Genomic DNA, 16,755 nt, shown 5'->3' with positions numbered 1-16,755 from the left:
GTCGAAGGTGAGAAAATTGTCGTCCGCGAATTTACAAAATTTTCCACAGAGGAATGTCACGGGACGTGTCCCATCGGGCCGAACGGCAAAATAAGAGCGCCGATTCTCGGAGCGCCGCGCCGCGAGAGGGGACGCCGTAAACAAGGAGAATAGAAATTATAGATGAGCCGGGGTAAACAGCGAGAGGCGAGAAAATGGCTTTTCCCCGGGAGAGAAATGCGTCTCCGTTTTCCAGAGCGGAACGTTCCCTCTTCCTTCATGTTCCCCCCTCCTATCCTCTCTTTCTGCCCCCATATCTCCAGCGATTAGAACGCGAATCATGTCACATGTAATGATATAAATACGTTACTATGAAAGTATGCACGTATATATACCGGATACATGGTAAAAAGGAAATTACGTTTCACGTCGGAGTGTGAAGCAGTCCCGTCTATTTTCGATGCCTCGTTCTCGGCGGCACGAAGAAGAAGTTCTCTCGCGAAAATGATCACGTGCGCGCGGTCAGGCCAATTCGATAACATTTCTCCCCCCGTCGTCGAGGAATTTCGTTTCTCGTTTTACAGGCGGAAGAAAAGCACACGCTCCCTCGCAAGCGAGGAAACTTGATAAAAAAAGAACGACGATCGCAGTTTCTCTGCGAGGATAAGCGATAAAAATTCAATTAGACGAAATAGAGCCGGCTGACGGGAATGACATAGCGCCATTGTTACGCAAAACAATGACTTATTTCCCCCCAGTGTGGCGACACGGCGGTGATGGCGGCGTCCGCGATAGCGCGCGCGGACCGGAAGCGTTTACACGGAGCGTAACCCTCCTCGAGGGAAATACATGTCGGCCCTTTCGCGACTGCTTCCCGGTGACGCGCGATGGTCGATACTATTGCAGGCGGAAGACGGCCCGTACTTTTCGTTGAAAAACGTCGAAAGATCTCGAACTCTTAATTCTCCGAAACTCGAGAAGCGAAAATCGGATTTGAAGTCCCTTTTACGGAAAGGGAGGGAGGACGTACGTTCGGCGAGCTGAGACGTATTAACGAACTCGAGTGGACGAATGCGCGTTTAAATGTTCGAACTGTTGTCACCTGTTCGCCCGGACCTACCACACACAGTCGCTGAATTATTTCTCCGCGAATGCGACACGAGCTCTCCTTTCATACGTAGCTCCCGTAGCGTTGCCGCCGTGGACAATGCGTCGTGCACCTGCATCTGTATCCGCGTGGAAATCAACGGACGAAGGGAGAGAATGCGCATTCGCGCGCTCCCTCGCGCTATTTCGACTCGCCGACAGCGAGATTCTACAAATGTTAAATTATATTGCCGTGATTACATGGCAATTGCCTTACTTTCAATCTGCTTAATTGCGTGACAATTAGTGGCTTTTTTTTTACACCGATTTAATCTCGGTCACAGCTAATTTTAGAATAATCTTCCGTCGGGCGGAAGCTCGCCTGTTAATTTTTTCTTCTCGTACGTTCGTACTTTTGACGTGAAATTTTTCGCACTGCGTATTGTTACTGTTGCACTTATCGGTGACGTGATGCATCGCTCGAGGATGTCCCGATTTGTCAACGGGGCGTGATAAACCATTACAGCGCGATATGAGCCGTTGATAATCGCCGTGAGCCATTTAATTGCGTGAGCAATTAGAAAACTCCTCGGCGAAGTTGGTCGACGTTAATCGAGGTTGACTGAAGTGTGCTCCTTCCGTTGCTGGATCCTGCCGCGATCCAGCTCTTGGTCGCAACAGTGCATGCACGACTCGTTCGACTCGGATGCTTGAAAAGACGGCTCGTCATCGTAATGCGACGACGTAACGATTTGTTTGCAATTTAAGGACAAACCATCTTCCTCTGCTGCTACGTGCAATCGAGAGACATCTCGGGAACCCCGTCGGTACGCCCGTTATACCACGGAGGAATCGAATCGGCGCGAGGAAGCGACATCTCCGCTTCCGATTCGCCATTGATATCCGCGGCGGGATTGATATTCTCCACGTCGCCGTGATATTTCCTCCGCGCGAGATCGCGTGAGAAGCTGCATCGTATGCATTATGCATCGTCCGCGCCGGACGGTCGGTCAGCGCCGCCGCGTCACTTGAGAATCTCCCGACGTTGACCGCGTTATTTTCCGAAAATTATATAGAGATGCGAAATCGTGTCCGTTCTTCCGGAAAAGCCGGCGTATCCTTCGCTCCGAGTATCGTTGAAGCGGTGATAATTACTGTAATAATTAACTCGTAACGATCCCCCTGTCATTCGGGGGGCGTCGTCGAGGCCGTAGCAATTTGTAATCTCCACGCGTAAGGACCACGGTCTCGCCCTTTCACGCTTCTGCCGCGCATTCAGAAGGAACGGAAACGCAATCAGAGGCGGAAATGCAATCGGGCAGATGAGGGAAGCGAGATGGGGGGGGGGNGGGGGGGGGGGGGTCAGGGATACGCAAAAATATAAGCGGCAAACCGAATTAAATGCGAATCGCGCGTGGACAAGACGCAATCAGTCGGCGCGAACGCATGAAAGGGTGACCTAAGCCTTCGTTATTGCACCGTGTATGCACCGTGAAATTGCATTAGCGATCGCCGGCCGTATTGCGCGATGCACTACTGCCTGTGGCGCAAGAAACCAGAGCGAGATTGTACACAGTGCGTTATGTCAATCGTGCTCGTTATTGCGAATCGATCGACGTTGACGACCTTCGAGTTAGAATTGATTGCAAGTAGTGCATAATTAGAGAATCATTCGCGAGTTTAACGAGATGTAGTTATCGACTCTTGTTATGGAACGGATGGGATCGCGTGAACAAGTCAATAAGGTTTATATTTGTTGCCGACTAATTTATAATATTAGTTTGACATTTTTCATTGCTAAAATCAATATTACATTATTAGTTTCATTATATGTGTGCCAAATTGTCGCGGGAGAAGACTAGATGGTCTCCTCTCTCTGTCTCTCGGAATGATCTAAAATTTCGGGAAATCGGAAACTGTCGGAAACCAAGTAGCCGCGCGCGAATCCAATAATACGTACGGGAATAATCCGTCCGTCGAGATGGTTCGTTCGTCGGCTAATTTCGGGATAGCTACGCGTTATACATGAGAAGCAGCAGGCTTAAGATCTAAGTCTCCACGGAGTTCTCGACGTCGTCGCTGAGAAAGGAATAGCAGAACGAGGGAGGGGTGAAAAGGGGGGCAAAGAGAAGTCGCGGATTAGTTTCGCTCGCACGTGTGTTCCCGAACTCAATCTACGGCACAAGATTCGGTTTGCGCACTTCGAGACAAGACGACGTCGCGACGACGTCGACAAAGAGGGAGAGAGAGAGAGTAGCCTAATCACGAAAATCCTAATCAGCCCGTCGTATGTTCAAACTTGATAATCCGTTGATCAGAGCATGGATGACGACGATGATGATGTTGATTAGCGGCTTTTACGATCGCGTTAACGAGTCAGCCCCCGGGATGAATCCAAATCGTTCTTTAAAAATGTGGACTTAGAAAGCGACTTGAGAATAATTAAATGTAATTCAATTGTATCACGTGAAATATAATTGCGTTTGTTTGCGCCCCGTATCCGCGATATCGCGTTCCGGGGATGGGACTTTCGTTAAATAAATATTCCAAGAACTGGAAGCGAACTTGTCAAATATTCCATCAGGTATATCGTCAAATATTTGACTTCTGATCGAGACGGCACGATTCGGATTTAAAACTGAAATCGACGAAAATTTCTCGCGTGAACTTTTTCACGCGTGTGTGTACCTTCTGTACACACCATTATAAAATTAAACTAACTTAATTAAATTACCGTCGGACCGATAAAATCAACCATATAATAAATTATACAAATTAATAGTAGGTTATGAAGTTGCAATTAATTATACATATGAGATAATACAATACATAAATGTAATATATCTGTATATATTGTGTGTGAGTGTATATATACATATGTATATAATTTATACAAGATGTGTGGTCCGATGAATAATTCGCGACGATGAAAAATGTTTGCCCGGAAGTGTCGCGTCGGCTCTCCTTCGAGAAAGACGAAGGAGCGTTATAGTGGAGTCCTCACGGCATACTAACCATCCGGTGGCATGATATAAATCTCCCCGAGTTATCCTTGGGCCGTCATTCAGACTTAAACGCCGTCTCGAATTACAATTGCAACTTTAAATGTTAACTATCCTAATCGTATTCTCGTTTCTCTATCTCTCTCTCTTTAATTATAGAACCCCTGTCTGTGCCCCTGTACCTGCGCTTCCGCAGCGCCCGTTAGATGCGGCGAAAAATTCAGACGTGGCCGGGAGTTTCGGCGACGCCGTGATAATGATTTATTTAGCGAAAGTGGGCGGATTTTTATTGGAAACACGTCGTAACTGGATATATCGACAAGTACTCGGATTTTAGGTTGACAGTCGGAAGGGGGGGTATGAAGGAGGGTCGCGACGGGAGGCGGCGAAAAGGCCATGAGATGAATTTTAATAAAAGAATCTCTGCAATCGGCCTCTGCGCACGGCAGTAAATTACTCGATTTAAGTTTCGCGATTGCTTCCCCGCCGCTGAAAGTTTCTCACACGCAAAAAATTACGCCGAGGAATTTCGTCCCGTCGTTAAAATGACGCGAATTTTTTCAATTAAACATCGCGAAGCGATCGACAATCTCGGGTGTATGGAAAAATAATTATAATCGACGGAAAAGATCAAGACTATTAATACGTTATCATACGCTTGTTAATAATTATTATCGTTTAATCGTTATCGTGCAGTCGCATAATTATTACTGTTATTATTATATGATACAAACGTATACATGGGAGTTTTGGGTTAATAATAATAATGTCGCCATTTAGCGACGCTAAATTAATTCTTTATGCAAAGTATTCACGACGGACGTGTTCGAAAGAGTTCAATAGCGGATTGTTGTCTCCATTTGCGCGCTTTGATGATACGCTATTTATTATTCCAACGTGTACGGAAGAATTTGAAAAATGTAGAAGTGTCTCGAAAGAAAAGTGCGCGTTACGCACGCACGTGCGTGCGTGCGTCCATGGAGATAGCTTCCCCTGGAGAAAAAGAAGAGCAACCTAACGGATAAAGGCTCTTTCGCCCTCGGCGCATAAAACGAGGGTCGAAGGCCGCCGTGGCTCGCGGACGCCGTTTCATGCATTTTAAAAGCTCGTACGAATTATGTTTTCACGATCGTCACAGCCCTTTCCAATTCCCCTCTTTCTCCCTTTCTCTCTCTCTCTTTTCCTTCCTGTACCACCCTTAAGGGCTCGATATCACGCGCGGCGCCATAAAGTTTTGACGATTATAACCCGCGGAATGTCGCTCGTCCCGACGAGAAACGATCGAACATCGCGAATAAAATTTCGATGTTTACGTCTCTTTCGCGCTCGTAATTTTTTTTTACGTAATATCATTGTATAACGTCATCGCGTACATGGGATATGTAACTTAGTGAGAGCACTTTTCGCGGAATCAATGTTTCTCTTAACGTAGGTAAGAAGGTAGGTATCAATGTTTCTCTTAACGGAGGTATGTATCGAGGGACTTGAACGTGGAAAACATAACGTCTTCGATAATTTTAGTTTTCTCTCCGTGTCTTAAATTTATCATCTTGTTATTTAACCCGCTTAATCAAGGAGCTTGCATTGCAGTTTCGTATTTTCCAACAACTCGTGCGCAACTTATTTTTGAGCGAATATTTTCGTTCATTGCAGGAAAAACAGCACGACCTTGAAGAAATTTCATCTACAGATCTCCAGGTTAGAGTTATACCCCGAGGACTCGAAGTACGTGGACCAGTTGCTGTACGAGATGGCGACCAAGCCGATCTTGCACGTCGGTGAGTAGCGAGACTTGCGCGTGAAGCTTAAATGCGAGTTTCAATTGAAGTGTGTTTAAGGGGCTTAAATAGATAAAAGTTAAAAATATAGATCCGAAATAAATTTCGCTTTCGAGAGTTCCTTTAATCGCTCGGACAGACCCACCGATTTTATTCATTCCGTCGAGCAATTTCTAGACGCGGGCGTTCCACAATGTGTCCAATTATAACGCTCTCAACAATATCGTTAATTTATTCACTTTAAATAATGGTTACGCGAGAGATTATACGTGATTATTTATAATAAGCCGCTTGATTTAATTCATACTTCTCGGGCCCTTTTAAGCGTAACGTTACTCGCTGATCGTTTACTAAGTTATGAGAGAGAAAGACGATAATTAGCGATGAGGATAATGACAATGATGGTGACGCATTAAGAAATTAAGGATACCTAACTAATAATAAGACTGGGAGTCTCGGAACGACCGAAATATTTAAGACTCTGCCCCAATTCACGTCGATCGTGAATAATGGAGATCAGCGGATCTAGTCTCCTTATTATAATTAGTCCAATAATTACCTATGGTGTTGGCAATTGAGTTAACGCACCGTCAGTAGGATCATGAGTATTATCATTCGATTAAATTGGCAGGATCGAAGTGTCAGGTTTGCGCCAGCGAGAACAGCGAAAGCCACTTGAAAATAGTAATTTAAGCGAGATTATGTTCCACCTTTTGCTGTAACTTTTTGTCGAGCGCTTTTCAACCTGTGCCATCCGTTGAAAAATCTAAAATTACAAGGTAAAGAGTAAAAGATTTCCAAGAGAAAGGAACTTTAAACTCAACTTTTTAAATAAATATATTAATTTTAATATATATTTAAATAATAACAATACACACACACATTATGTGGTACAATATTGGCGGTAATAGACATTTATTTGCAAATTATCTGGAGAAATAGATATCCATTGTATGTCTAAGCGCAAAACATGAGAGGCGCCAGTCTTGTCGACGTCCTCGCATCATTTTAATATATGTCTGAATATATCAGTCGCGATGACGACTATGCGGTGAATTATATATGTCTGCTAATTCAACCGCTAGACGGACGGGCGGACAGACGCGTTTTATCGGCATGGTCGAGCGAATTATTGACTCGAGCTACTTAAAGCTTGCTTGTTGCGCGACGTGGCCCAAGTGGAACGTAGTGGCTTAATGGCGCTTTATTAGAAGCGTCCTAATTACCTCGTATCGCACACGCAGAGTCCTAATCTGTCAGTAATTAAGCTATCCGGTAGTATTATTCCATTTATAAAATTATAAATTATCGCTCGTTATCATTATTGACTTGAATTTTTATATTTTTTATTTATTGTTTCTCTCTATCAGTAAATTAAAGTTATTAGTAAACAATTATTACTCATTAGAGTCAAATTACTAAGTTAGACACATTACTAATTAGAGTCATTATTTTATATAATATACGCCTATCTTTTCTTTATCGTATTACATTTAATTTTACACGTCATTTTTTTTTTCACTATTTAGTGGATCTGCCTTAACGAAAGAGAGAGAGAAAGGGAGAAAGAGAGAAATTTATAAAGTTAGATTATTCTCTATAAGATATATTTTCTATTCATATTGAAAAAATGGGTTTTGCCATCTCTGTAGTAGTTTTATATTTATTATATATTTTTTTAATGTTACAATGTTGCTTAAATATTCGCTGGTTTGTTTGTTGCAGTTCAGAAGGACGGTGGCACGCAGTTGAAGCTGATAATTGATTACGGCGACAACATGCAGGCGCTATTTAAGCCGATGCGGTAAGTGTGCAATCGGCACACTCGATATAAACGTGCATATTTAATTCTTTTCATCCATTAATATCCTTTCTGGGCCATCCGCTGAGGAGATAAATACGAAAGGAATTAACAGTCGTCGATTCGTCGCGGGAAGGGGAGAATATTCGAATCGGACAATATCAATTAACGGTGCGACGGAACGCTAGCGGGAGATTATGGCGCTAATTAGAGGCGATCGCGTAGAAATTACGAGGAAGAGGTCGGCTCGGACTCGCGAACGGGGCTTCTAGTGTCGCAAAGTTCTCGGCGTATCTCGAAGTCACAGGCAGGCAGGCAGGCAGCGCTCGCGAAATTACTTGGGCAGTTTGTTGCCGGTGACGTCGAGCGTCGCGACGTCCCGATAGCGTTCAAATTAATGCTGAAACGTCGGCCACATTGAATTCGCACGCCGGGAAATCGCACGTAACGTATTCCTAGAATGGAAGGGCCCACATGTTTAGACATTACATGCAGGAGTGAGAGACGAGTCGCGACATGAAAAATGAGCAAACCTCACGAACACTGTATCATTTCAAGTCCCAATTATTTTCGATCCGTGTTAAAAGAAAATGAAGCTTACACATCAGTACGACTATGATAGCATCTTTTTTGTTCGCACGTCTCTCGAATGGTCACACTCGCGAGGGCAGAATAAATTTCTAACTCAGTCATTCGCTCATTCGTTCGATCGCTCCCTTTCTCTTTCTTTCTCTCTCTTTCTCTTGTCTCGTCTCGCTCCGCCGCTTTTTCCCACTCGACGAAGTTACGCGGATCGGATTACGAGCGCAATTACATAAGTGGTGTCCCGAGCGTCGCCTCGTGCCGTGAGAGCAACCGGCGGCCCCCTTCATCATCGTCCACCGCCCCTTCTTCTTTTTCCTCTCACTCTCGTACATCGCTCTCCTCGCGAATGATACGTCACACACCGGACTATTGTTTCGCGCGTGCCTTTTTTCCAAACACCTTATCGCGATGTGCGCGATGGACACTTTTCATCAAGGGGGGTTCGTTAGACCTCGTCGTGTTTGCGCGATCCATTCGAGCCGCTTTACGCTCGTAAAACGCGACAATTTTACCGTCGAGTGACGTGGCGAGCGACCAAAGTGCCGTCGTGACCACGAATTCGCGAGCCTCGAAAGATCCTTTTACACTCCCCTGTCTCCCCCTCTCTCCTCGAATATACATATGTTTTTTTTTCTCCTTCGCGCGCAAAGAAGAGGTGCGAGAGCGAGTCGTCCGAGCGAATATAACGAGAGCTTATTGCGGCTGGCTCGCAATCTCGCCCGAAATTCTCTCTCGCAAACTTGCCGGCAAACTTATTGGCGAACTTATTACCGGAGTTTAAGCCGGCGCCCACTTATCGCGGAGTCTTCGGCCCACCGGAAGTTTAAAGGGCCCAGCCACTCGTGGACCATCGGGGAACGAGAGAGAGAGAGAGAGAGAGAGAGAGAGTCGCAATATGCGGTACGACAGGCTCGTCCGACAATTTTCCCGATTTTCCCGCGGTCTCTTCTCAGGATATTGCGCCCTCCGCGGATAATAAGAAAATCCCTTGATATTGTATCATCGTGAGACTCCGTGCGTGCTGTCCCTGATGCGCTTAAATTTCACGGCTCTCCGTCGCGGTTTCTCTCGCTGTTTGCTTTTTTCCCCGGCGCGATCTATCGTCGGCAACGTCGTGTAGCATGACAGGTACAAAATAAGTATTGACTTCGCGGCGCGAGGCGAGTTCGACCTCAAAACTTCAAACGGTACGTATCAGCCGCTACGATTTAACGAGCTTCGCAATTATTCGCCCCGTTTCTACTAATAATTTCCAAATACAATTCTGCACAGCTTAATTATTTATTTATTTAGTGGACGAGTTAAATGTAATTATAAACAATGCACATTAATATAACAATCGTTACGAATCCACGCTTGTTATCAAAATCGTTCGATAATTATCGCATGTTTGCCGCTGTAATACTCACAGTTACAGCATAACGAAATTAAATTGTAATGGAGATGAAATTAATTGTTTTTTTACCCGATGAGATTTTATATAATGACGTCACGTCGTCGAATAATATTCTCGATCGATCCCCCGGAGCAGCCGGAAGTGAAGCAAAGAAAAAGGAAAGGAAAAAAAAACAAACGCAAAAAAGAGAAACGAATTTATTCGTCGCAGGAGAGCGCGAGCGGTGGCAAAGGGACAATGCGAAAGCTCGGGAGCTTTTATTGGTCCCGAGCTTCTCTCTCGAGGACCTCTCCTGAGGAAGAGTAACGAAGGACGAAGGGAGGAACAGAGAGAGAGAGAGAGAGAAAGAGAAAGCTTCGGGAGTTCCGCAAACTCCACAGCGCGCGATCAAATATTTACCCGGTGATCTTCGTGCGGGTTTTACGAGTCGCGTGCGGTATATATATATGTGTGTATATATATATGTATACACACGAGACAGGACAATAAGCACGAACGGAGCGCATGAATCTCGCAAGCTGGCTGCGATCGAGAGAACGAAAGAGGAGGATCTGTCCCGCCGGAAATCGAATGGTTCAATTATCATCTTCCTCGAGATCGGTACGTTATTCCTGTAAAAAAAATCATCCATTTCGTTTCATGCGGAACAATTGGAAAAACCGCGGAATCCTATATAAAAATGTCGGCAGAGAGAAGGATAAACAATTTGGCGTTACGTATGCGGGCGATCGCGAAGTCACGCGATGTATACATATCGAGCGATCGAATGATGCCGCAAAATTCGCCCTAATCTCCTGCAATATAGCAATCTTGGATAATTCCCGCAATATTACGCACGCAAGCTCTTTTCGGACACGCTCCCACCGTTACACAGGGTGTTCCGAGACCATCGGAGCTCCCTTCTCACTCGTCCTCCGGCAGGAGCATAATTACGATTCAAGGAACCTTGCAAAACCGTGAATTCCCGCGCATTGACTCTTCGCATAAAACTGCCCTTCCCGCGTAACGTTCTTCACCCTTGCCGCGATCGTAACCGAGTCATCGTCCTCGTCGTCGTCGATCTTACAGATTTCCGCGGGAGCAGCAGACTCTGCCGAATCACTTCTACTTTACGGACTTCGAGAGGCACACCGCCGAGATCGCGTCCTTCCACCTGGACAGGTGAGGCTTGCATTCGATACGGAAGAGAGACTTAGTTCGCTTTGGAGAGCAAACTCTCTCTTAAGAGGTGTTAAATCCCCGGGGTTTCTCGGTCCACAGGCTGCTGGGCTTTCGCAGGGCGATGCCGGTGAGCGGCCGGACGCTCAACGTCACCACGGAGATCTATCAGATCGCCGATGGCGAGCTGCTGAAAACGTTCTTTGTCAGTCCCGCTGGCAACCTGTGCTTCCACGGCAAGTGCAGCTATTACTGCGACACGGCGCATGCCGTGTGCGGCACGCCCGACAGTCTCGAAGGCAGCTTCGCCGCTTTCCTGCCTGACAAGATCCTCGCCACCCGGAAAGCCTGGCGGCATCCTTGGCGCCGAAGCTATCACAAGCGGAAGAAAGCTCAATGGGAACACGGTGAGAGTATATATATATATGATATTTTGTGAAATATAATTAAACGGAAATAATTGTATTGGGTTGGTAAAAAATTCATCCTGCCTTTAAATAAAAACATTTATGTATATAAATAACATTTATTTATTTTAAAATACAATCAATCAATTAACTATCGTCGTTTTGTTCGATGACCTGCCATCTCTTCGGTAATTGCATGATCCCGCGCTCATAGAAATTCTTGGATTTCTGACTGATGGAACTCTGATTAAAAAACGGGACGAAATTTTGCACCGACCCAAAATATACGATTATCCTTTTATTATTTTCGTGTTTCACATCTCGGATTTGCGTGTCAAGTTATTGTGTATAATTATCCGTTCGATTGTGCGAAAAAAAAACAACTCGGCTTCTCCGCCAACGAGAGAGGGCGAAATCAACGCGAAATGTTGCAGATTCCGACTACTGTTCGCTCGTGAGAGAAATCTCGCCATACGACGAAGGTCGGCGGCTGCTCGACCTCATGGACATGGCGGTATTTGACTTCCTCACGGGCAACATGGACCGCCATCATTACGAGACGTTCCGGCTTTTCGGCAACGACAGTTTCACGCTGCACCTGGACCACGGGCGCGGCTTCGGCAAGCCGTTCCACGACGAAACGTCCATCCTGGCGCCGCTTCTGCAATGCTGCATCATCAGGCAGAGCACGCTCGCCATTTTACTACGGTAAGCACACAATGGTGTTATTTACAGCGTTATTATGTCGCAATAATGAATATAATAATGAATTACATTACGGTGTGACAATTTGGCTGATTAACTGGCCGACAGATAGCAACGTTACGGCAAACGATATCGTTGTCCAATAGTAGTTGGTTTGCGCGAACTTTTCAATTCGGAAGATCAATCCTGCCTAGACGAGAACTCGCACCGAGGGAGAAACTTTCTCAAAATCTTCGGGCGAGAATTCGATCGAAGAACGATTTCGCGATCCCGTTCCAGATCGCGCTATGGGTATGTGTATACAGGGTGTTCGCTAAAGCCGGCCGATCGGCCGGACATCGAATTTATCGCGGCCCGTAAAAACGTCCCCGCGAATCCGCATCAAAGCGGGAGATTCACGAGCGGCCGGCAATTCTGATAAAACGCTTCGGATTCGGTATATATCCGCCTTATCGTAAAGTTTCTACTCGCACCCGCCGCCTCCTCCCTTTTTCGAGAGATCGAAGAATTTGCGACCCTGCTCCGAATTGCAAATTTCATCGTCGATCGACGGACACCGCGCCGTCCATCGCGCTATTCCCCCCCCCCCCCCCNCCCCCCTCCACCGAGTCGAAACAATCGCTCCCGTTTCGCTCGATTTCCCTTGACCCTTCGGGACACGGGATGGCGATTATGAATATGCTGTGTGGTACACGTCGAAATTGTAACGCCGGAGGATCTTTGTTTCTTTGAACATTTTCACACACGCATATGTGCGCGCACACACACACATACACACATACACGTACACAGCTGACTCGAAAGAGCCCACACGTCGTCCATTAAGCGCGCTGTTACGCGAGATAATTGCTTCCTGCCGTTTCGCTGATCACGACTTCTTCTATTCTTCTTCTTCTTCGTCTGTTAGTCCATTTTCTCGCCCATGCTTTGCATGGCAGCAGATCGTCCGATTGGCCACGTGATTAAGATAACAATGAAGCGAAATTGGTTCAAACGCAATTTTCTCCAAACGCTCTTCTTGTCGTTCCTTTTGCAGGATTTTCTGTACCTTCTTTTTCTAAATAGCTATATCCGCATCAGTTTCACAGATGCAAATTGGTTGGGAGGTCTTATTCTTTATAAAATGTCAAGAACCCGACATTGCGGATTTTACTTCGGAGAGATTTAAATTTGAATGCGTTAACTTTTTAGGAATAAAGATGTTAAAAATTCAATGAATGTCTCAAACGTCTCAGGATATAACGTTTCATTAAATTATCACCGAAAGAAAAAAGAAACAAAAGATTAAGACTTGACAAGTGGCGCACAGCCGCTTAAAAAGAAGATTAAAAAAAGAAAGTAAATTCTAATTGATTCGCAGAATTCGCAAACCGATAAGACCCACGATAGAGAAACAGTTTTCCAACGTTATCATTTTTTTTATTGTCATATCGCTGATATCGCAGTGAATAAACGACTTCGCGGCTGTGATCAAAGATTTCTCCAGGAAACAATATCGAGGTCGACGTTTTCGGAATTGATAGCGGCGCTTGATAGTACGACGACGCATTTTTCAGAGCGACGTCTTTAGATCGAGCGAAGCTTGCAGGACCAATAATAGACCGTTCTTGAATTACTTCACCGTTCGTTGGTAACAATAATATAATGAAAAAAAAAAGAAGAGAGCAAGGCAGAAGAGGAAAACAGTTTGCCCGACGGTAATCGAACGTTTCTCGAAGAAACAATATCGGGGTCGGAGCTTTTGGGATTGATAACAGCATCGAGACGCTTTTCAGAGTTACGTAGGATGGAAAGTAGAGGAGGAGGCAGGGAAACGGGTTTTTAGATCAACAAGCGAGAGCGGTTGGAAGCTTTCAGAACGATAATGGAGGCCTCCTCGAGTCGCCGGGGCCAATGAATAAAGTATTGGCTCGAGCAGACACTCGGCTCTATTTATATGATGACACACACACACACACACACACATTCCGACGCGTCACGTGGATAAAAGTGGGCTTTCTCGAAGTGCTTTGCTTCTGCCTCACTCGACTTCCCGGCCATCGGGGAGTCCTTCGCAGGACTCGGCGAAATTAAAGAGAAAACGCGAGAGATCCTCGAGATCGAGCGGCGATCGATCCCGAAGCGAAGGAGATTATGTTCACGCGGCGGTATATTTCACACTTGTAAAATGGTGAACAAACAATAAATCTCGAAAAAGACACGCTTTCGCGATACACTCGAGCGCGCGCGCGCGCTCTATTTACCTGGACGATACCTGGTTGCAGTTTCCACAACGGGCCTACGCGGCTGAGCGCGGCTATGCGACAAAGTATGGCGAAGGACCCCGTGGCTCCAGTCCTCTGGGAACCCCACCTGGACGCGCTCGATCGCCGGATAGGCATCATTCTGCAGGCCGTTCGCGACTGTATCGCCCGCGAGAATTCCGCGCAGGTCGTGCAGAGCAACGACAAAACGGACTCGAAGTTATAGCCTTCGGCCGCGATCTAGGAATCGGTAGTTTCAAAAGACCTAGACTCGGCTTGGGACAATATAAGAGGCGGTGCTGCGTCGGGAAGTCCCAAGGAGGAAGCGGAAAGACGTTCCGAACGAGTGTTCCGGTGAGAATTAATTTCTTTCCTCTCCCGATGCCGAAAAATCACGGTTAATTGAACGAGAGGAGAATTGAACTTGCTTCTTCTACGCTCGACTGCGAGTCGATTGCGTGTAAATTGTGATTATAATTAATCCAGCTAAAATTCGCATTCCTTCGTTTGTGATGGTGAATCAGCGTAAAAATTACATTGTTGCGATTTCGATTAAATCAGGCAGAAATTTCTTCCACTTAAGTACGTAAGTTGATGCTAAAATCGCGTTTGAGACGTCCCGAGGAGGGAGAAAGACTATTACCGTACACTCCCTTAGATGGTCTGGAATTAATTAATTAATTTGCCGGTTATCGTATTTGCTGCCACATGTGATCGAATCGGTAATTTAAGACGTAGACGTTAAGTTGAAACGAAATATTGCTCAGCGAACTACCAAAAAACGACGAGAAAATTTATAATAGTTTAAACTAATATTCCTTATGCGTCTCTTTTTTTTTACAAAAGGGATTACAGTTATTGTTTTATTGCAGCTCGATATTGATATTAAAATGCGATCTGATCTTTAATGCATAATTAAGAATGATATGCCGGATCATCATTAATGTGCAATTAATTTGTAATAATTTCCAATAACTTACATTGAATTATTATTATTGATATGTTTATGAGTAATGAAGCAATCTGATACAATTTAAAATAATTTGACTAATAATCTTGTAATCAATGATCATTTTCCAAGTGTAGCTTACGAAACGAAAAGATGTTCAAAAGACATTGTCGATTGTCATTCTCACTTTTGATAAATAAACTTTCAATGTACAAAGAGGCTGCTGTACATACTATATGTATAAATGAACCTATAAGTATAAACAATTTAGTCACTTATAGATATATTACATGATATAAATGTATATTTATTGCGACTTGGTGATAATCAAAAAACCACAAGTTGTCAGCGGATACAATAAATGTTAATGTAAATAAATAAATAACGATTTCATTAACCCATTAACGGCCAATCTTTGACGGGAATAGAAATTTTATCGTTATAACATTTGTTGGGATATAGTTATTTTAACGGTAAAGATAATCTACTTTGAAAATTTTCAAAATTTTATCATTTGTTGCATTAATTATAAAAAGATAATTTTAGTAATAAAAATAATCTACCTCTTGAAACTCTTTTCAAGGTTTTTTTCGTTATTATATTTATTAAAGTAAAAAATTACTTTGATAATATAAATAACATACCTCTTGCAAAGTGTTAGTAAATTAAATATTATATTTATTAGTACATTACACACACAACTTTGTGTTATATATATATAACGTTCGTCGAAATTTTTTTATTTAACTTTCAAAGTTAAATGAATTATTAATTGTTTCAAATAATTCTAGTATAAATACAGAAATTATTGACTTGGTATGCGAAACTTAGAAAAAAAATGTAAGAATAATTGTTTCAAAATGAAAGTTCTTACATGGCTTTTAAAGGGTTAAGAATAAAACATGATAAATTTCTGTAAATATCTATAAAAAAACGCAAGTTTTTGCGAGCGCGCAAACTGATGGATTTAAGCAAAAATTGTGCGTGTGAATGCGCGTGTGTATGTAAGACTTGCTTGCGTGTGAAGACGAGCGCAAGGGAGCTTTTGTAAAAGAATGCTTTTACTACGCATGTTTTACGTTCCTCGAGTGCATTTCCATGCATCGAAAGAGGTAAACGCATCCGAAGGGATGTACCGGAAAGGAAAATAAGATGAACTGCAATCTGAGCACAGTTTTGAGTTGATTATTCAGCCAACATTCCTATCCAGTCTCTTTTTCTTTCCCAAATCGTCGATTAATCTCGTCCACAATTTTAACATATGTATATTTGGAGATTTATGTATTGAGTACACACACATACACATACACATTATACATTTAAGTTACTTGTGCAATTATAACACTAACGTTCGTACCTAATACTTATATTCAACAACCTCATTATCAAGAGATTCGTCTCCCGTTGCCAATTTTTCGCAACGACAGCCCGAGGATAAATCCTTCGTTTCCGCTCGTTTTCAAACTGGAAAAAGTTAGTCGATTCTCTCGTCAGTCGAGATCGATATCGCACGGCATCCATTTATATAAAGGAAACTCAGAGGAGCTTCCTTCGTTTCCTTCGTAATTTTCCGCGATATTTCTCGAAATCGAGAAGAAACCGAACGACTTTATATTTACCGTCGCAATTATAGGGTGTAACGCTCTTCTCTCTCTCTCTCTCTTTC

At 44.0% G+C, this 16,755-nt stretch overlaps 1 protein-coding gene across 4 annotated transcripts in view; it reads left to right on the top strand.

Annotated features, from left to right (window-relative positions):
• Positions 1-16,257, top strand: part of LOC106747707 (extracellular serine/threonine protein CG31145) — a 50,579-nt gene extending 34,322 nt beyond the window's left edge. For all 4 annotated transcript variants that reach the window (XM_014625508.1, XM_014625509.1, XM_014625507.1 and 1 more), the window contains 6 exons: positions 5,721-5,845; positions 7,571-7,649; positions 10,696-10,788; positions 10,888-11,192; positions 11,627-11,900; positions 14,162-16,257. In XM_014625508.1, the coding sequence (XP_014480994.1) occupies positions 5,721-5,845; positions 7,571-7,649; positions 10,696-10,788; positions 10,888-11,192; positions 11,627-11,900; positions 14,162-14,366 (1,081 nt within the window). In that variant the 3' untranslated portion in view covers positions 14,367-16,257. The remainder of the gene's footprint in view (positions 1-5,720; positions 5,846-7,570; positions 7,650-10,695; positions 10,789-10,887; positions 11,193-11,626; positions 11,901-14,161) is intronic.
• Positions 16,258-16,755: the final 498 nt, after the last annotated feature.

The sequence above is a fragment of the Dinoponera quadriceps genome, unplaced genomic scaffold (assembly GCF_001313825.1).
Source record: "Dinoponera quadriceps isolate SergipeBrazil2010 unplaced genomic scaffold, ASM131382v1 scaffold1395, whole genome shotgun sequence".
In the NCBI taxonomy this organism is placed as follows: domain Eukaryota; kingdom Metazoa; phylum Arthropoda; class Insecta; order Hymenoptera; family Formicidae; genus Dinoponera; species Dinoponera quadriceps.
Note: the sequence above shows the minus strand (reverse complement) of the source record. Positions and strands in the feature narration are given on the sequence as shown.